A 21,374-nucleotide genomic window follows, 5' to 3' on the forward strand; every position below is an offset into this window, starting at 1 on the left:
CTTATAAACATAATGTTATTGAAACGATTTTAGACATTATCTAATTCTCGTTATTATATTTTTCATCATTAGTCATCTACTTACATCGTACGTGGACATTCTTAGTATATATATATATAAGTTAGTTTATCTTAGCCCAAATTAACTATATTATTTCCACTTGTCATCGTTCCCTTTCTGGTGCCCATTTCCTAGAAAGTGGACAAGCTCTGAAAGGCTTACTTTTAATTAATTAAAAGTCAAATGTGGCATTCTTTTTTCTTTGTGTTTTGGGAAATGTTGCTGTATTGATGGGCAGATGGACGGGCGTTTGCAATCGAACGCCTCGGTATTTATTAAGTTCCACTGGCATCCTCGTGCCAGTGTTGGCATCACCCGTTGATACCCAAAGACAGTGTGATAGTTCCATTCACTCTTCTTGGTTTCCATTTTACAAATAAGGAATTGAGATTTTGTACTCGAAACATTAATTTGTTTGTCTAGTTTTTGTAAAATAACAGACCCAAAAGCCTCGCTTCAACCAAATATGTAAAACCGCAGAATAAAATTAGAACTAATAATACTGAAATACTGATGATGTTGATTTGACTGTGTAACTCATTATGGTTTTTTGCTGATCATGATCGAATGTAAATAAGTCAAATGCCACCTGAAGAGAGAACAAATCTAAAGCAGGAGATGAAGGCTCTAAAAATGGAGGACATGTCTTTCTTCATGTTGTCGTTACCGCCGTCAGGCGAACTGAGTTATGAGGATAATTCTGTTTCTTCAATTCACATTAAAAGGAATTCAGGTATGATTCGACTTTTTCCCTTCATATTCAGCGGCCTACTAAGGACTTTGGTCAGAAAGTTGGGTGTTCCTCAAAGGATACGCTTATTGGCTTATGCTAAATTTGCAATACGTATTTTACTATATGGTATGGTCATGGACTATGAGCTCCATCACATTTGCGTTGTACATGATGACTGATTACAATTGCTTTGTAACATGGTGTAAGATATGTATCTTTCCATTCGTTGCAAGAAACAACTTAGCGAGTATGTTTGTTGTCAAGAGCGCTGCGCAATATTCACTGCTAACAAAGTCGAGAGATGGCGGGATGGTAGTTCACAAAGATGTGCAAGCAGTCGGGATCGCTAGTTGTCGGGATATTTTGAGGAAGAACACTGATGAGAGCAAATAAACTAGAGAAGTTGGTCCATAATTGAAAAATTAAGAGCAATAAACTAGAGAGGCGGAAAATTGTCTCCCTTTATGGTTGCCATGACTATGTTTTTTCCTCTCTTTTTTAACTCAATGATATTTAACATTAAAAAAACTGAACAAGGCTTTAATCATGTAAAATTCTGAATTTTTTATGTCCTCTGATTTCAGACTTCTCGAGTTTTTTTTTGAAAAACCGAGTCAAATATCTCTCAACCTTAATGGTCCCGTCCAAAATATATGAAGTTCACCCGTCGACTATCTGGGTACACTTGATACGAACTCAGAAAAACTTCTAAATAATTTAATTCAAGAGCGAACGACGTATTCAATTCATGTGAGAAAAGAATTCCGTACAACACAGCTATATTGGTTTTCTGTACATATTAATAAGGCTACTCTTTTAACTGGTAAAGACAGTTTGAGAAGCGGATCGACGAAATGGAAGGCGTTTGTCAGGTACCTCATCTTCAGCTCGTTTGTCTTCGAACCATTTCACCACTCGTTTCCGAGGCAGATTTGTCAAATACACAATGCTACTAATCATCGAATTCTGCATAGTGAGCAAAAAGGTCAATCAATACTTTATCACAAAGAACTACAATGCAAACATGACATATTGGCTTCGATTATTTATCTGGAGTTGGTATCAGAGTTGGTTGTATTACGGTAGATGCATAAAAACTTCAGTGAGTGTCCCGCACGATATGTGTGGTTCCCTTATATTCTACACCTAGAGGTCTCAGTGTAACATAGGTTAAACCTTAAAACATGACTCAACAAACATTTGATATTCACAGAAATGCTCCCATATAATCCACTCCACCACCACCCCTAACTCCTCCTCTAACCCTTGTATTTCTGACATGATAGTATATAATTAACACACACGTCAATGCATTCAGTAAATGTAAAATCACACCATCAATGCACTGGGTTATTTCACTCACAGTTGGGCGCTTTGTTCGTCCATAGACTAGCTCAAGAGTTTCTACTTGCACTTTCTTCAGTCTTTTTCGGGCAGACCAGCTGTTTCGCATCTCATGAACTGGTAATTTCACCTCAGCTTTAGGCTTTGTAGTTTGTGGTGTCGGCTTTGAGGGAACAGTTTCCTCGATTTTCTCCTCAAGTTCCATGCTTGTTGAAACAGGTTTATCAGGCAAAGCAGCACTCAGCATTACGAGATTTGGAGGAGGGTCACGAAGTAATTTAAGGACAACGGCTCTATCAAGACAGAGATCAGCAGCCAGATTTTTTATCTGCAATCGAAGTCATAAAATATGGTAAAATCAAAATTCCCATCCCAGATTTCTGTACTAAATAAATGATGAAGTTGCATGTTGCAAAGCCTACTGGAAGTTTGTTCTAGGATAACTGGTATAAGAAAAGCTAAAAATATCCACATACTCAGAAAATCATAGTGCAAAAAGTACATATCCGTATCCATAGATTCAGCAAAGAAAAGTGGACTACAGTCAAAATGTGAGAACAAAACCTCCTCAAACTACCATACTAGCATAGAAAATGGCTTTCTTTTTCTAGGAAGAAGAGCGAGTAAAAGGGAGAGTCCTTTGCTTCGACAAGCTCTCCAGCTATATAGATTACACTTACCTAATAAATAATATATTTAGAAAAACAAAACAAGAACCATTATATAATGTTTACAATAACATACTAAGAACCAGGGACATGATACAATGAGAGCAAGACTTGGACTTACACTAGTCTTCCGCCGACCATATTTAAGAGCATAGGCCAATCTCCTGGATTGCCAATTCTTGAGCTTTATCGGGTTTTCCTCCTCTTCATCCTCCGCCTCATCATCATCCAGATTATCAGATTCTTCTTTGTCGTCTTCATTATGGTTGTCTCCATCGGCGATGGAGACTAATGCCCCAAGAAGCTCATCGTCCTCCAGAGCCTCGGCTAGTTCGTGCTCAAGTTTTGCAACTTCTTCCTCACTTAAGAAGTCATCGTCGCCATCTTCACCAATTAAACCATCGTTTTTCAAATCTTCTTCCAGCTGACTAAAAAGTGCATCGAAAGCGTCTTCATCTATTTCATCATCTCCCTCCAGATTTCTCTCTCTCAAAGTTTCCTGCATACAGCACAAAGTTTTAAAATCACAGCAACCAGATTCCCAATACTTATCCATTCAAAGTAAACAAAACCACACAACGATTTCACAATATAACCCACTTTCCCCCTTCAACGTTCTCTGATTTTTTCTAAAAATAATGCACAAAACGTATCTCAGTACCTTGTGTACTTCATTAACAGGGGCGGGAGGGTTGGCGTTGTTTCTCCGGCGTCTGGAGACACTAACGACGGCGGTGTGTGAAGGAGGAGACTGATTGAATCGGATGCTTTTAGGATGGCCTGAAAAGACACACTTTTTATGCGAACCACTGCCCGGGACTGCAATGGATATCCCAAGAGTTGTGGCCGCCATTTGCTTCTCTCGTATGGGCGTAACTAGAGAGGGCGATGAAAAGGTCTGAGAATTTTTTTTTTAAAAAAAACGATGGATGAATAAAATATTAAAATTATATTATTTTTATAATTTAAAATAAAATGTAATTTTAATTTATATTCATTATCCTCACATTTGATGAATGTCGATTTTCCTATAATTTATGAGTTACCATTTTAAAATTACTTTGGGTGATCTGACGTGAAATCTTAACGAGTAAAACATAGTATTACCGAAAATATTTGATTGTATTTATGCTATTTTCTGTATTTGTTATTTTGCTGACTTGTTTCTTTATTTTGTTGAAATGTTATTTATTAACATATTTTGCAATATTATTTATAAAGAAAAATTTATGATTTATATATAATATTCAAACTATTTCAATTCCAAAACTATTTTGCCCCGAATTTACTATTTCAAACTCCACAAAATATTCAAGTCTCGAGATGAAAAAGGTGGTGACGTGCTTTCCCACAAACGAAAACCAGTTCTAGGTAACTCAAAGAAATCAAATATATGATTGATGAACACTCCCGAAGAAATGTGTATAAAAAAAATTATGTTTATAGATTCCAGTGCACATCATATTTCGACCCCTATTAGAAAAAATTACAAGCAGTAGGAGTATCAACTCCCATTTGACACACGTAGATCGGATTACTTAATCCCAAAAGTTTCTTAAAAGCCATCAATACACTCCCAAGATAATCCAGAATGGATTTCTTTCAGTCCCCTTCAGCACAATAGTCCACATTTAAGTCGGAACCAAGTCGGTTATGGTTCCATGCATCAGCTACACTTTTGCAACTCCAGATCTCCTTTCATGCTTGCAATCTCTAATACAGATTCGAACACGTAAAGAGGCCCTTCCCCAGATGCAAGCGCACTAATTGCTGCCACCATCATCACTAACTTCGACATCAATGTCTTCTATACTGCCATAAAGGTGATATGGCTCAAGTTTACGATAAACATCGTGATTACTACTTATTCAATGTCTTTGTTAAATTCTTCTGCACCAAATTTTCTTGATGCCGAGCCTTCTTGCATCCTATGCTCATACCAGTTAAAGAAAGTACCTGATTTTAAGAAAAGCCTTCTTTCATAACCGCAAGTTTAGAACATGGAAAGCTGATTCCTTTTCATTACCCACCCACTTTATTTTTTGGTAATGTGAGGGGAGTCCGGTAAGTAAACTGAGGGTAAGATATAGAAAATTCAAGAAACTTCTTGCAGCCAACTATTATTTTCTGCTCCAACCTTATTGGTGTACTTGGGTGACAATGAATCAAAACATAAAGATTTCAATCCCTTTAGTCATCACAGTCCTATTTGATACCGTGTCACCTGTGGCATACAGTACACCTGAACAAAACTTCCTCTGGCAAAAGTGGTTAAAATGTCAGCCACTTGAAGAAGTTACTTCAGGTAGCTCCTTTTCACTTGGCTTTTCAAAGCATCAAAATTAACTGCACTGGTTGTGGCCGCCAATTGAAACCATCAAATTCTCTCATTGTTTCTTGCATCAGAGGAAACCCGATGAAGGTCCTAACAATTGATTTGGCAGCATTCATTTTGTGAGCTAATAATTCATCAAGCCTGCCCCCAACAACTGGTGGAAGGAAAGGCTTCACTATCACCATCCTGTTCAACTAGCAAGTAACAAAGGAATACCGAGCTCTTTATCGGAACATTGCCTTTGCAGAAGATTGTTCGTGAAATAGCTCAGGACTTCAAAAATAATATGCATTTCTGCCCTACCTTTAGCATTCTAGATATTTATAACTTTATCTTACCGCCCATGGTTATAACAAACAGCAAGCAGTAAAATTTAGCCACTCATTTATGATACCACCTCTCCCAAGGCCAACAAGGGCATGATATCAAGTTCATCATAAATCACCATACTCAGAGTCGATGTATTTAAATATTTAGATGCATAAGTATACAGATGCATAGGTTCATGAACAAAAGGCAATATTCAAGATTCAAACCAAGTCATGATCCGTTCAATCAAGAGGCACAGATTTCGTTCACCTAAGCACAAGCCATTGTCTCCACAAAACAAATAAAATACCTAAAAGGTAGATACATTACGATATCTCATATCTCATGAATACATAACGAAAAAATTATATACATTTATAATTATAACAAACTAAGATAACTTATCGAAAAATCAAAGTAAACATACCATTAAGAACCAACATAAGGAAACAAAACTAAAAAATCTCGAAAGTCGACATGTATATCAGACAATGCAAACAGCTAATGCAGTAAGGAAAGATCCTGACTGATTGTTTTGGTTGGGGTTGAAAAGGTGTAGTTAGGATACTAGTGCAGAATTACATAGATGTTCACACCAAAGTTGGATGTGAGGTACTAGAAATTGCTCTGACAGTGACTAACAGCAAAAGTCGCATCTTATCGTTTATCAGTTTTCGTGTGCCAAAGAACCAAAATATAAAAAAATCTCCATGTCTGCTGCGACAGCAGAATCTGACTGATGTCGAGTGCCAACTAAGAGAACACTGGAAAGACTCACAGATTCAAGACTGAAAACACCAAAGACTACGGCAACTATTTTCAATGCATAAAAATTCCTCGATTATTCAATAGGGATTCAAGATTCCATTATTGTATCTTCTGATTAGATTCGATGAGCAATGCATTCAGCATTATTTGAACGGCGGCATCATAAACAAGTTGATCATAATGCATTCCGTCAACTGTACATTGAGGTCCACATAATTCACTTACCAATCGAATATCTAGTTTCAAAAGTGGCCCACCAGATTGTCGTAATAGCTCGTTTTCGATAAGCTTGTTATTATATAAATCATACATTGTATCAGCCATCCTCTCCCTCTTCTCCTTCGTGTTCAACATTGAATTTATCAATGTTGGAATCCCTAACCAAAAGAAATGGACCAGCTGGGTGGACGGACCCTGGCTTAGCCCTCCATCAACAGCCTCCAAATCCGATGAAACAGGCATAAGAGTCAAACAAGAATCCTTGAAATGCGTTAACGAAACACCATAATCTGAGGCATTGTTAACATGAAGCATATCCCATAACCCAGCTCCCATCACCATAACATCGGGGTAATTGTCTTTCCCCTTAAAACGAACCATCAATTCAGTCAAATTTCTAACATATGGAGCCCACAAAAAATCCAACTTCAGATCAATCTCATCCACCACCACTGAATAATCACTGTGCCTCTTGAACAAATCCCCCCTCACTCTCTCCATTCCCTCGGATCCCATCACTAATTCTAACAAAGAAACCACCATTAACCTCGCCTGAGAATCACCGGCAACCACTACCCAAGACCCATTTAACAAAATAGACGCATCCAATTTCTTCAACCTCTGAAACTGACATTCAGCAACCTTACCAGATTGAATCCACTCCCAAGACCTCTTTTTACAACCACTCTCACTTTCACATTCATCACCACCACTATACATACCACTATGTAAAAAAAAGAGACACGAATCACTATGCAAAGAAAACTCACCAGTTGGGGATGAAATTATATCCGTAGGCGAGAGGAAATCGGAGATTGAAGGGAAATAAGGCATCAGATGAACACCGACAGCCAGAGTAATGAAGAGGGCACAGCTAAAAAGAAGCATCTTGTTACGGCTCAAATGCCAACCCGCCATTCCCATAGGTACAAACAACACCACACAGGCCGCCAATAGACCCAACTGGACGGCCCCGAACATTTGTTGCCCTCTGCTTGCTCGGTCGAAACACTTTCCTGCGCTTCTTTCTCACGTCTGCGAACTGGGATTTGATTGGAACGAGTAAAAGATCAATTCTTGGTAGCTGGTCTGTAGGCCGATGGCGACCGAACAACAAATTTGTTAATCAGCTGCCGTTTAGAGCGTAGTAACGACGTGTGGAAGTGTTGTTCTCCACTTTGAGATGGAGAAACCAGACGAACGGGATTCTCTGGGTGTGAATTGCGTTAATATGGCGGCTAAGTTTACGGATTTGATCGTCCGGACATCGGCGTCCATTCTCATTGATCCATATTAATAACTATTCATCTCTTAAAGAATTATGAGATCTACTAGTCATATATTCATTATATTAATATTTTTTTATTATTAACATACACTCAAATTTATTTAATATCAATTTTCATTATTTATAGATCACACTGTCCACTTACTCATTTTTTTTATTTTTAATTATTTCAATATCTTTCTAATATTTTTAAAATTTTACAATAAATATTACTAAAAATAAATTATATTATTAGCGACGATTTTTGAAAAACGGTCGCAAATAGCGACGGTTGTTAAAAAACCGTCGTAATTAGCGACTTTCATTAAAAAAACAGTCACAAGTAACGACGATTTTCAAGTTGCGACGGTTTACGAAACACCGTCGCTATTTGCGAAATAATGTCATGTCATCCAAAATTAATAACTTCTACACCCACATTAATACATGAACATTAATAGACGTTAATAATCACCCATTAATACACCAATTTGGGTGCCCTTATTAGCCTACAAAAAGATACAAGTGATTTATCGATTCAAGTTCTCTTGTCAAGATTTATTGAGGGGGTGAATTGGTTCTATATTTTTTAATGATTTTTGTTTTTAAAATTGTGGATTTTTGTGAAGTTAGTGGATTTTTATGGAACTTATAAAATTGTAAAACAAATTTCACATATTTTTATAGATTTTTTTCAAGATTTTTGTAAACTTATCCATAAAATTATATGAATTTTATAATTTATAATTGTGATTTATTTTTTTTATTAATTTTCATTAAATAATTATTAGATATAAATAACCTCTTCAATTTTAAATTATTTTTTATTTATGAATGTAAATGAATTTTACTTACTTAAAAGTTAAATCAATTTAATTTCTAAAAAACGACAAATAAACTATGAAATTTATTTAAATCAAAATTTCAATTTTTTGTGTCAATTCCATATATTAATGAACAATATTTTTATAAGTTCATAATAAAATTTTATCAAATGATCAATAATGAGTATTCTTTTGTTAAAAAAATAATAATCATTATTGACAATTTGATCAACATCACTCTACATTTCATTGGTTAGGATATCCCTCTATGCATTAACATTTGCTCGATATTGTTCGTGAGTATCAAATAACTAATCAAATTTGTCACCTACAACAAACTTGTGTTTATGATTTATATTAATATTTTTTAGCAATTAAAAAATATTTTAAAAAAATACAAATAAAAAGAAAAATAAATAGATGAGAAAAGAATGAAAATTTTAGTGTTTGTATTGAGTATGTAAGTTTGGGAGATTTCTCAATTAAATTTACATCCAAACAAGTTAAATCAAAGATTTTTTTTGACATTTTGTTATTGTACCCTATGCTATAATTCTTGTACTTAATATAATTTCATGGATTCATTAAAAATCTATTGACATTTTGAATATCTATAGACTTTTGTAAAATTTTTAAAAGTCAAATTTGAATACCACATGACTTTTTAAAAATTTACAAAAGTTTACATTGAATACCACTAAACTTTTATAGAGTATATAAAAAAAAGTCTAGTTTGAATACATCTAGACTTTTAAACTCCATAAAAATCATTAAAAATTTAGAAACAATTAGTCCCTGAATTCATATCCAAACTCTTTATGTTCTACTATAAATCACACAATATATATGTATTTTTCAAGTATAAATCTTTACATTATATTCGAATGAATAAAAATTATATTTGAATTTGGATTTAGATTTGTATTTGAAATTCATAAATTTAAAATCTAGTTTTGATAAAGGAATTGAGTTTGATAGTTAGATATAATATAATTTGATATAAAAAAAATTATACATCTCTTATACTAAATATCATGCATCAATAAAAAATAAATAAATTCATATATTTTTTTTTCTGTTCACCCGATCCAATGAGATCAAATTTCTCAAAGCTTCGTACCCCTTAATAATGGCAGAGTAAGTTTTCATTCAATTCGTTTTTGGAAAACTTGCTGGTCGCAGAATAGTTCGCGGCCAAGGACCTAAAATAAAACATGTCGATCTCTTTACATTCATTTATTTAACTCGACATGTGAGAAATAATACTTGAACAAGAAAAACAGGAGCAATAATTTCCCAAGCTCATGGATAAATTGCTTTGGTATGTTTCATGAATATATTTTTTATTTAATTTACAATATCCCATTATCTATATATATATTTAGAAAATGATTTCGACAAAAAAATTTAAATAATTTATTTCCCTTTAGCGGCGGAGACTGCACGTAAACGCCGGTGTGAGTAATAAGTCAAGGCGGAAGCTTTATTGAACTGCGGTCGAATATCGTTGATCTACAACTGATGACAATGGACGCTTATAAGGCGGCGGGAAATGAAGCGCAACAATATGTGTGGGCAGGCGCGATTCCACTTCAGATTCATCTCCACGATTCCGAAGTCACTACTCTTCCACCTCCGTCCCCCGCTTTGGTAGTTTGTTCTTTTCTATGTTATGGCACTTTCAGTATTTTATGAGATTGCAAACTGATGGCTGGCGAAATGTCAAGGAGAATGAAGTTGTGTTTCCTTAATGTTTTTCCCAAAATGGGTTTGGTATTTATGGCTTGCTTTTTTTGCTAACTATCGCTTAAAATTCGATTTTGATGAACTTTTTTTGTTCTTCATCTTATTAGTATTATTTTTGTGTTATGGGTTTTTCACTGCAGATATTGGCCTCTCGGTTGGGGTACTTGCCTCTGTTAGTTCCGCAGATCAAGCCATTCTTTAGCAGTTCGCTTCCTCCTGGAGTTGACACTGTGTGGTTTGATTACAAAGGTTTACCGCTCAAATGGTGCGTATTAGCATGCTCATCACTTGATTTATGGGTGCAAATGAATTTCATCCAATGCTGCCATTCATGAAACAAAGGATAGAATTATAAGAAAGGGAATGAAAATGGGTGAAGGATTAAAGTAGTGTTTCTTTTTTCAACATTTGATCCTCTTTCCAGCCAGAACAAATTCATGGTAACGCTACCTAGATGTTCTCCACTTGGTGGTGGAGGTCAAAGGCGGCGTCTTTTCCTGATACACAATTATAGAATTTGTAGTTCCTTTAGTTTTTCCTTCTTTTTTACACATTTCTAATTAGTGAGGCTTATATAACGTTTTCTTATTGTAGTGTATTTTGTAGCTATGTTGAAAGCACAAGGCACAAGCAGGTGATGCACGCTATAGTGTAAAATTATGGAACTTAAATGTGCTAAAACTGTACCATCTCATAGCATGAAGATGGACTTGGCAACTGAATGAAAAACAATGATAAAAGGTGTATTTAGTGTATAATGAAATATAAATGGACTATTATTTCGAATTCACTATTGTTGCATTTAAGGACAGCTAAAGCATGCTTTGTGCCATTAATGCACGCCAAAGCTTGTGCTTGACTGAAGGGTTGCCTCTTGTTTTGTGCCTGGGCACATTGTTTACGCCTCAAGGGGCAAAGGTTTTAATGACTATGGTGCATTCTAATGCTACGGAGATTCTAATTTTGTCCTCGTGGGGCTTCTATGTTGTTGTAGTTTCTTTTTTACAAAAAATTGCCATGTTGTCTTGTTCCTTCAAATCAGTGCATCTCTCTTTATCTCTAACTGATATTATTCCTACCCATTTCAGGTATATACCTACAGGGGTACTTTTTGATCTTCTTTGTGCAGAACCAGAAAGGCCTTGGAATATAACTGTATGAAGTTAATTCTGACTTATGGTGAATTCTTCCCTAAACTGTGAAGCACTTGTCTTTATGGGAATTTTTTAGTGTGTCAACGGAATTGGCAAAATAAAAACTTTTGTTGAACTCAGCGGAGACATGTTGCTAGTTTCTGAAATTATAAGATGTTGGGATGGTTTTTCACCGGCATCGCTATACCAGTTCAAAGCAAAATTTACATTCCATCTCCTTTTCATCTGACTGCAAAGTGGGTTTTACAGAGTAGACAAATGGGTTTACACTAGGTGCGAAATGTTTAAGCATGTAATAGTGGATTGATAAGTTTGCTTCTGGCATTTGTTAACTCCTTGGGTAATTTTGAAGTATCTTAATAGGATGAGGCAACATTTTTACAATGCAAATAAGCTATAGGATTATTGCCACTTTAACTAATTACTGTCACTCTTACTATTGAAGGCTTCAAGTGCAATAAATTTTTACAATGTGATGTATAAAGGACATCCTAGGTGTATTCCCTTAAGCTAAAAGCTTCTTGCTAGGTATTCTTTTAATTCGACATTCCATTCAGGTATTGATGAGGATGGCCTGATAGCTTAAGTGCTTGGTTAAAAGTGTATTATTTAAAGAAACGGTTGTGCTTATGTGTTACTGGGCTGGGTAACGTTAACAATTAAATGATATCTTGTTGCATGTTGATAACATATTCCAACAAAATTAAATTATAGTGAGGTGAAACTCCTCAGATTAGTGCCAATGTTTGCGTCTTGTCCTGCATATTTGCATCTTAAACAATTAAATTGTGGATCACTCGAGCACTTGAAGCAACATACCAGTCCAAGAAGTCTAGATACTCTTATTATTAGCTTATGAATTTCCCTCTTTTACTGAGCGTGCTGTTGTATCTGCCTGCAGGTGCATTTTAGAGGGTATCCTGGGAATTTATTGACCCCTTGTGAAGGTGAAGAGAGCGTAAAGTGGAGCTTTATTAATTCACTGAAAGAAGTACGAGAAACCATTTTTGTTCTGTTTTATTTCTACTTCCATTGGTGGTCTCAAACTTGAGTAGCTTTGTTTTCTTTTATTGCTGTTAAGGCACACTTGCACTCACAGAAGATAAGAAACCCACTTCACTGGGAAATAATCCTTTCATAGAAGAACTTTGAAACTGAAATTGGGATTGTGGGTGTGGGTGGGGAAGTAGATTAGAGTTTCTGATGCGTGCACCCTTTAACAATAGAGGGGAAGATATCCACCCTCAAACAATTGGAAGACATGATTGCATCTTGCATTTCATGTTGTACTTTGGTTAAGATGCTGGTCTCTATCACCTTGGTCTTGTCTTCTTGTATCACTCCTTTTCTATCATCCTTTATCATACTAATTCAAAAACTAACTTTATTTTTTATTTTTTATTTTTTATTTTTTGTATTTGTAAGAGATGAAATGCTTACCTGTAACACTTCAGGTACCTGCCTGTCTTATTAATCGCATAAACTTCTCCACAGGCTGCATATATTATCAATGGAAACTGCAAGAATATTATGAATATGTCTCAATCTGACCAGGCAGAACTTTGGCTCTCCGTATTAAATGGTATGAAATTTTCTTAGATTACATGCTTGTTTTAAATGATAGGCTTTTATTTACCTTTTGGCTGTATATTTTCTTTTTTTGTTCTATGAATTGCCATTTGAAATGATTATAAAAAAATCTTTTTTGTCCTATGAATTGCAATTTGACATGATTATAAAGAAATCAAGCACTATGACTACAAATAATGAGGGATGAAAGTTAATATTTCACAAGATCCTGAATATAGGGCCATTTGCACAAGCACAAGGGTTGTTCTTATTCAAACTTAATATTCATTAGTTAAATTTATATATTTTGAAAAAGAAGCAAAGCATAATTAATCAGAGTAAATCAAGCAATTGTTTTTGCGCCGCGATCAACGAATCAGGCAACTCATATCTTAGCTATGACAACTGGTTTTAGGTATGGGCAAGTGGGGAGGGTTGTTCCCCTTAATCTCTGTTGTATTAGTGTTTGACTTGTGTTATTGAATTTCTGTTTCTATTTTTATTTTAAAAAAAATCAAGCAAGAAAACTTTTACATGTTTAAATAAGAAAAGCAAGAATGGAGAAAATTAACAATATGCAAAATGAGAAATCAAAACAAATGGATTTAAATAAGGAAGGAAGTGAGAGAATTAGGAAATCTAAGAGGTCTTGCCACAATATAAAGCAATGCTTAGCCTTAACTTTTCATAGGTTGTAGAAATTCCTGACAAAACCAAGTTATGTGTCTTTTTAAACGGTTTAAGAAAATGTGGGCTACCCCCCTCATATCCCAACAATTTGGGTTGTTCCTTGTGACACCCAAGCCTATTTGGAATCTCCTGCTTTAGCCACGGCCTAAGCCCACTATGAGAGTTACCATATTCGCTAAACTACCCAATTTGATTCTGCAGGAATCATAGGATACAGATGAAAATATGGCAGATTTATGCTTGCCGTAGGTGAAATAGGAGATCTCATATTGGCTTGGGTCTCACATTCCTTTTTGAGATTATTTTGCTACCTTATTTTTCATGTTTCCATGGATTAATTCGAAATGCAAGGTGGTGTGCTTGTCAATGTAAGTTGTGTCATTCATTTTCTGTGGGATAGTGCAACTCTTTCAACAACCCAGATATATATTTGAATGTTATCAGAAAATTTTATTTGCTTCATATTTTTTGTGGATTGTAATTGGAATTACTAGATGGTTAAAGAAATAAAAGGATTATGTAACTGTGATAAAAATGATTTCGTCGTGTGTGTGACTGTGTTCTTGAATTTGCCGTTACTGGTCTTATCTTTCCTGGTTTATGCATTGACAGTGTGTGCACACCGTGATATGCATTTTACGACACATGAGATTTGATCAATGAGTTTTCTGATATTTTTATGTTTGCCCATAGTTTTCAAACATGTTATCATGGACTTTAGTCTATCTCCACCTCAAAAGTTAGCTCAAGAGGGAATATTGTCTAGGTCCATATATACAAGTCTCAATAACTTAATACAATCAATGTGAGAAATCTAACAAGTCTTCTAAAAAGCGGTAAGCAGGCCACCACCCACCGCCTACCACCTATGTCCTTAGATGGTTTTTTTACCTAAATATCTAATTTTTCTTGTTTATCTCTGTATTTATCCAATAATTCATTTATATCGGATTTAAACTCAAAATCAATTACATATTCTTCATCTTTATACAATAAAAATTGAAACAATCTTTTCAAAAAAATAAAAAATTATATATATTACATTAGGTGACCCCTAGACATTTTCTAAAATTCGGGACAGTGAGCGACCACCCAGCGCCTAGACGCCATCTAGGCGGTGCCTTTTAGAACACTGCATCTAACACACCTTCTCACGTCATGAATGAACATATGGAGCGTAAAGTTCACAAAACATTTAGCGGGTCATCCATAAAGACATTCCAACACATATCGATGGGGTTGAGCTCTGATATCATGTTAAGATCATGGACTTTGACAATCTCCCCCTTGAGCTAGCTTTTAGGGTAGAGTTAGACAATTTCATGATATTATCATGATATCAGAGCTCAGACTTACCGTTATATGTATGACTGTCCTTATGGGTTACCCGCTAAATGTCTTGTAAACTTCACACTCCAGATGATCATTCTTCGGTGTGATGGGGTGTGTTAGATGTTTCACATCGATTGAATTAAGTTCTCGAGAATTGTATATAAGGATTTAGACAATTCCACCCTTGAATTAGCTTTTGAGGTGGAGTTAGGCACAAGTTCACGATCTTAACAATTAACATTGTATCAGAGCTTAAGTCCACCGTTATATGTTAGAGCCCTTGTGGATCATCTGCTAAATGTCTTGTAAACTTCACACCTAGTTGTTGATTTCTGGCATGAGGGAGTGTGAATAATGTCGGTTGGAATAAATTATTGGGAGGTGTATTATGAACTTGGATAATCCTCATCTCTTGAACTAGTTTTTGGTGTGGAGTTAGTCTCAAGTTCACAATCTTAACAAAACCATGGATAACAATGTAACTTTGAGAAATGTTATTCACCAGGCCAGATGGAAGTTTATCGTGGTGTTTCGTCCAAACTTAAACTTGATAACGTAGCTGGAGATGACTTTTCTTTGAAATTGAATTCTTCCAGTTCAAAAGCTCTCCAAGGCATTAATGACTCTAATGCTACCGCACCAACCAGGACAGGTTAGACGTTCAGTAGTTATCATTCTGGCTTATAAAGTTAGATATTCATTTGATAAATCTGTGTTTTAAAAAAAATTTGAGTTCTTCCTGCTCTTTTTGTTCACTTAACCTTGATGGATGTTTTTTTTACCAAATTTTGGTTTTGCAAATAAAAAGATTACTTGTTCAGCATTTAAAAGTGCGGGCAATGGTTCCAATGCAAATCTTAGTTTTAGTTGCCTTAGACCCTTGGAGTGATTTTTTGCACCAGAAAGTTTGTTTCAACACTGTTTTCAAGTAGGGAGAATGTTGCGTGCCTTTATCTTTGTTTTTGGATCTCTCAACATCTCTTTATTAGCTAACATTTTGTAATTAATCATCTGTTTAAGTTTGGTTTCTCTCATCAGGCAGAATTCCGGTTCGGTTGTACCTTCGGATTATTGTTGCAGATATTGATGATTTAGAAGATTCTCCTATTGTTGATAGCTGGGACAAAATTTCTTACATAAATCGTCCTGTGGAGATTTATGGTGAGGATGACATTGATGCCATTTGTTATATAATTAATTACATCAATCGTTGATCTAACAAAAGTTTTATTGTGCACACTTAATGGAACTTGAGTCAATTGCTAGTCTGCTAGCTCTTGCCCCTTGATCAGTGTTGTCCAAAAATAAAAAGTTACGGCAAAATAAATTTTGGGTTGCTAAATTTCAGAGGTTTCAAATAGAAGAAACTTAGTGAACATCAAGTTTAATACTTAGGGTAAATCATATCAACCTTCTGATATTTATCCATACTCTCCGGACCTCTCAATAGGAGAACCACTAATATCATTCTACCATAAAATTTTAAAAATTCCTTCATTGATATTATTCTCGTGCCAAAATCCCAATTCCTATCATTTATGTTCGTGTACATATTGTCATTTAGAAGGTTCAGCTGGTGGGGTTGGGGGTGGGGGAGGTTAGCAAGACGGTCAAATTACACCGAATATAGATATCATTTACCTGTAGTTTAAAATAACTGAGCTTCAGTGGTACTTCTCCCTTCCAGCATTGTTCATTCAGAAAAATTATTACATGATCTAGTGGGCCCCGCATAAAATACATTTATACATGCTCATATTGCAGGAAATTGCTTCACCTTGTATGATGCGGTAAAAGCTCTGTTACCCGAGTTCTTTGCAGAGGAATCCTCCATTGATGACAATCCCTGTGTGGAAGAGGTTGGAGAAGAACGAGAATCAGAAGAGGCAAGTAGCTCAAGAAGTCCTGAAGATACTACAAAAGTATCTAATGAACATGCAGGGTCCCTATCAGACAATGCTGAGATCAAGCTTGTCCGAATTCAGGGAATCGAGCCAAAACTGGAAATTCCATTTGCCTGGATAGCAAACAATTTGATAAACCCTGAGCATTACCTTCATATATGTGTATATGTCAAAATCAAGGAGCCAATCAACATATGAATTATTGGTTTTAAAATTTCTATGTTGTTTATCCGGTATCTCAGGAAAGGTAACATTTCATAGTGTACACCGTGTACAGAATAGTTTACTGTGAAATATGAGTTCGAGTCATTCATTTGATGGTTTCTTTACCCGCCGCCATTCAAGTGGTAGTATTCCATAGAAATAATGTCAGAATTCTATCATAAGAATGCTTTGGCTGAATGGTTGGTTCCATTTCTGATAGTTCCAAAGATATGTTTTCTGAAAATGTGTTTGTGGAGAATGTATGCAAGAATTAGTTGCATTAGCAATGCTCTGCACTGACGCGAAGTTCAGTTAAAATCAATAATTAAATTGGAGTTGGGGAAGAATATGCTTGATTAGATTCTCAAATTGCGGGTTATTTTTCTTTGTTTCACTTGGGTTCGTCTTCGTTGTTGTTGAATTGTATCTTTTTAGCATATAATTGACAGAAGATGGGGTGGTATTTGGCATATAATACCATGAACCAGTTGCATTTTTGTATTTAACCGAGTTTTTGTTCTTTGCAATGAAGCATTTTCTAATATATAAGCGTCGGTACATAGGTTAAACTTCCCTTGAATGACTCTGTCAGTGTTACGAAATTGCATTTGTTTATCTTTTTTCTGCATTGTAAAGGTAATTCATGACGCATAGGCATCTACTTAGTGCAAGCAAACCAGACAAAAAAGACAACAGATTGAAACCCAGCATCGGTTACTACAAAGCTTGCATAAACAAAGCCTGCATTGGATTTTCAAGTATGTGTACACATTACACTCCCATATATAAACAAACAATATTGATACAAGAAAAAACGTACAGAAAATCAAATTAAACTACACAAACTTTAATTAAGATGTCAAAAGATGATCTTGTTCTCTTGGATTTCTGGGTTAGCCCCTTCTCTTTGAGAGTTAAAGTTGCTCTGGAGGAGAAAGGATTGAGCTACGTAGCTCGAGAGGAGGATATATTTGGAGGGAAGAGTGATTTGTTGCTGAAATCAAACCCCATTTATGAGAAAGTTCCTGTTCTTCTGCACAATGGTAAACCCATTGTCGAATCATCCAACATCGTGTACTACATCGATGAGACATGGGCTTCCCCGCGGCTGCTCCCGGCTTGTGCCTATGGACGATCCCGGGCTCGATTCTGGGTTGATTTCATCGACAAAAAGGTCTTTTTACTATCATTACTCGATACATACACGTGATCAGTGTATTAGCTAGATCCCAACATCCAAAGAGGAACATGAGTTTTTAGCTTTCAATCAAAACTATCATGTCATATGTGCATTCTTTTATTATTCAGTTTTAGACACGCATTTATAGAAAAAATATTATACAAAACGACAATATATAGGTATATGTATGTATGTATACTTCAGTTTTTAAAAATTGAAATTTAATATAGAATTAACATCTATTTATTTATTTATATCCATAGGTGTTTGATGCTGGAAGCTCAATATGGAAGAGTAAGGGCGAAGAATTGGAGGGTGCTAAGAAAGAGTTCATTGACGTTTTGAAGAAGCTAGAGGGGGCAATGGGGGGAAAGGACTACTTTGGTGGAGATGAATTCGGGTTTGTAGACATCGTGCTCATCGGGCTCGTTGCATGGTTCGATGCCTACGAGACATGTGGTGGATTCAAGATTGAAGAAGAGTGTCCCAAGATTGGATCTTGGATCAAGAAATGTAAGAAAAGGGAAAGTGTTGCTAAAATTCTTCCAAACCCTCAACAAGTTTGTGAGTTTGTGGGGATGCTTAGAAAAGGGCATGGAATTGAATGAAATAATTTCGAGACTTATTTCAATGGCTAGAATAGGGTCTGGCTAGCTATGGTCGATGGCCAATTTCTGGTTGATTGTTGTTTCCAGTTTTTTTTTGGCTTTTGCTTGTTTTGGGAATAAAGATGATATGCCTTTGAGAATAATCAGTCATTTTCATCTCGTGTTTGTATTGTAATTTGAAGAAGAACAAGGATACTCAGTTGTTGGTTTACTGTTATTTACTCGTCACATTCGTGTTAGGATCAATCAAAAAATTAAATAATGTTCAACATGTAACCGAGTTCTTGGCTCTGATCTCTTTAGGCTTTTTTTTATTTATTTTATAAATTATTAATATAATTGATAAACGAAATTCATTATGAAATACCAAACAACATATTATTTGACACATTTATTTGGTTTTAATTTTGAAGCAGCATGACTTTCTTCCAAGCCGGACGACCGGAAATGTCGACCCACCAATTGTACACATTTTTCCTATCTTTGATCAGATGCTCGAAACCTTCATTCATCAAAAACCTCGTACTAGGCAAGTGAGTTAGATCGGCCAACGTGAACCTGTCCCCGGCGAGGTACTTGGTTTTCGACAGCCTCTCCTCGTACACGTCCAGCACTTCCCCCAGCTTGCCCTCGCGGTCACGGATCAATTCCGTGTCCGCCACCCGACCCATTCGAGGGGACACGACGAGCTCGAGGACCATGGCGTAAATTAACGGGTTGTAGTTGTGGCTTTCCACCTCCATCCATTGCTCCACTATAGCTCTCTCTTCTAGAGTGCTTCCCACAAGACCAATGCCTTCATGTTTTGCTGCGTAGTACCTGATTATGGCCCTGGATTCTGCCCAGCTCCAATCAAACATGTATGGGAAAATTCAATCTTAAATTTTCCAAACAATATACATATATATGTGTGTGTGTCTGTGAAGAATATGGCGCCAATGTGTTGATTACCGAAAAGCTTGAGATCACCATCCTCTATAGCAGGAACTTGTCCAAAGGGCTGTCGAAAAGCAAGTGATATTACTCGAGATATATGCACACAAAAATTAAAATAAAAATCAAACATTATTCAGGATATATATAAAGATCTTTCCGGCATCTTTAAACCTTTTTCTCTGGTTTAATTAACATTTAAATATGTCTATAAAGTAATTATATTTTATGATCTAGATATGAATTTTGAAACTCATGGAACATTTCTTCAAATCTATTCGTTAATAGGCAAGTGTATAGTTGAAAAAGTAACCTGTCTGAGACGAAACTCAGGTTTTTTCTGCTCTCCGGATTCGAGATCAATCGGTACGAGCTCGAACTGGAGTCCCAACTCGAAAAGACAGGCTAAAACCCTCTGTGGGCAAGCTGCATTGGCCGGACCATATACTTTAACCACCATTTCTCTCAATACCTAAGTTCAAAAAACACAAGTATATATGTATAGAATTCAAATTTATTTTAATTTTCCTCGACAAATCCTTTAGCCTTATATAGAGGTCAAAACACTTGGATCCAATTTTTTTTATTTTATTTTTAGTTATGGGGTTTACAAGTTGGTTGCATGTTTATTATAAACAATTAATCATGTAGCAGGACAGTCTCACATATCTTTTATCTTCGAAACTAGTTATCATGCACATATAATAAATAATAATTTTGACATAACAAGCAATACATTTTCATGACTGACCCAAATAATATATTTGTCTCATGAAATCGTTTCACAAATTTTTTTCGTGTTAATTATGATCGATAAGTAACTTTTCATGTTCTAAAAATAACTAAATCTTTGAATATATTTTATTAAGTTTAGTACAAAATCACCATATTATTGTGTGAAAAGGTGGATAAAAAAATTTGAAATGAGAGACAACTGATTGCATTTTGCGGGGCAGATTTATTTTTATTTTTTTTATAAAATTGTAATTATAAGCGAATGAAAAACTTATTTAATTGATGATATTATATGTGCTGCTCGAAAATGAACGGATTAGGTAAATTAAAGACAACGTCCGTCTGCCTTAAGATTGATTTTCCTAGGTGGTTGCCACGCGATAACATCCGGTAGGTGACAGCTTCCAGGCTTTTATACTTGCCAAAACAGAGACCGGCATCTTTCAAAGGTATATACTTGGATGGATTTGGATCTTTTATTGCTGGAGTAACTATATCACTTGGTGTTGTGTATTTTTTATTCTGATCTTCTATTGATAATCTTAATTTATAAGAAATTTTTTCAAATTCCTCAGACAACATGAGGAGTTTTCAAGATCATCAATCGATGACCTTGTATCAATTTTAATTTGTATTAATTTCATTTTATATTATAAAAATAAAGATTGACATTTAATCTATTGTTCAGACAATATTAAAGTTTAAATACCAAACAATTGATATATATAGTTGTATTAGGATAATTAAACAATCTAATTTTTATTTATCATAAAACACATTATACAATAGCCA

General features: G+C 35.3%; 5 protein-coding genes across 5 annotated transcripts; 2 read left to right on the top strand and 3 right to left on the bottom strand.

Annotated features, from left to right (window-relative positions):
- Window positions 1-1,506: 1,506 nt before the first annotated feature.
- LOC140823683 (protein OVEREXPRESSOR OF CATIONIC PEROXIDASE 3-like) lies at window positions 1,507-3,711 on the bottom strand. The gene is made up of 4 exons (XM_073185150.1): window positions 3,467-3,711; window positions 2,927-3,304; window positions 2,157-2,465; window positions 1,507-1,759 (listed from the first exon to the last, which is right to left on the bottom strand). The coding sequence occupies exons 1-4, from the start codon at window positions 3,656-3,658 to the stop codon at window positions 1,610-1,612; spliced, it is 1,029 nt and encodes a 342-aa protein (XP_073041251.1). The 5' UTR covers window positions 3,659-3,711; the 3' UTR covers window positions 1,507-1,609.
- A 2,084-nt stretch (window positions 3,712-5,795) lies between these two features.
- On the bottom strand, window positions 5,796-7,702 carry LOC140823684 (protein ALTERED XYLOGLUCAN 9-like). The gene is made up of 2 exons (XM_073185151.1): window positions 6,215-7,702; window positions 5,796-6,181 (listed from the first exon to the last, which is right to left on the bottom strand). Exon 1 carries the CDS (start codon window positions 7,415-7,417, stop codon window positions 6,317-6,319), a length of 1,101 nt encoding a protein of 366 aa, XP_073041252.1. The 5' UTR covers window positions 7,418-7,702; the 3' UTR covers window positions 5,796-6,181; window positions 6,215-6,316.
- A 2,128-nt stretch (window positions 7,703-9,830) lies between these two features.
- Window positions 9,831-17,324, top strand: LOC140823685 (autophagy protein 5-like). Its single transcript, XM_073185152.1, has 9 exons — window positions 9,831-9,848; window positions 9,958-10,177; window positions 10,414-10,538; window positions 11,362-11,428; window positions 12,329-12,418; window positions 12,922-13,009; window positions 15,524-15,670; window positions 16,057-16,179; window positions 16,783-17,324. The coding sequence occupies exons 2-9, from the start codon at window positions 10,049-10,051 to the stop codon at window positions 17,118-17,120; spliced, it is 1,107 nt and encodes a 368-aa protein (XP_073041253.1). The 5' UTR covers window positions 9,831-9,848; window positions 9,958-10,048; the 3' UTR covers window positions 17,121-17,324.
- A 650-nt stretch (window positions 17,325-17,974) lies between these two features.
- LOC140824807 (probable glutathione S-transferase parC) lies at window positions 17,975-19,131 on the top strand. Its single transcript, XM_073186354.1, has 2 exons — window positions 17,975-18,300; window positions 18,570-19,131. The coding sequence occupies exons 1-2, from the start codon at window positions 17,983-17,985 to the stop codon at window positions 18,912-18,914; spliced, it is 663 nt and encodes a 220-aa protein (XP_073042455.1). The 5' UTR covers window positions 17,975-17,982; the 3' UTR covers window positions 18,915-19,131.
- Window positions 19,132-19,181: 50 nt separating this feature from the next.
- On the bottom strand, window positions 19,182-20,393 carry LOC140824808 (glutathione S-transferase F12-like). Its single transcript, XM_073186355.1, has 3 exons — window positions 20,161-20,393; window positions 19,866-19,914; window positions 19,182-19,752 (listed from the first exon to the last, which is right to left on the bottom strand). Exons 1-3 carry the CDS (start codon window positions 20,305-20,307, stop codon window positions 19,316-19,318), a joined length of 633 nt encoding a protein of 210 aa, XP_073042456.1. The 5' UTR covers window positions 20,308-20,393; the 3' UTR covers window positions 19,182-19,315.
- Between the last annotated feature and the right edge of the window lie 981 nt (window positions 20,394-21,374).

The sequence above is a fragment of the Primulina eburnea genome, chromosome 2, assembly GCF_022965805.1.
Source record: "Primulina eburnea isolate SZY01 chromosome 2, ASM2296580v1, whole genome shotgun sequence".
Classification (NCBI taxonomy): Eukaryota; Viridiplantae; Streptophyta; class Magnoliopsida; order Lamiales; family Gesneriaceae; genus Primulina; species Primulina eburnea.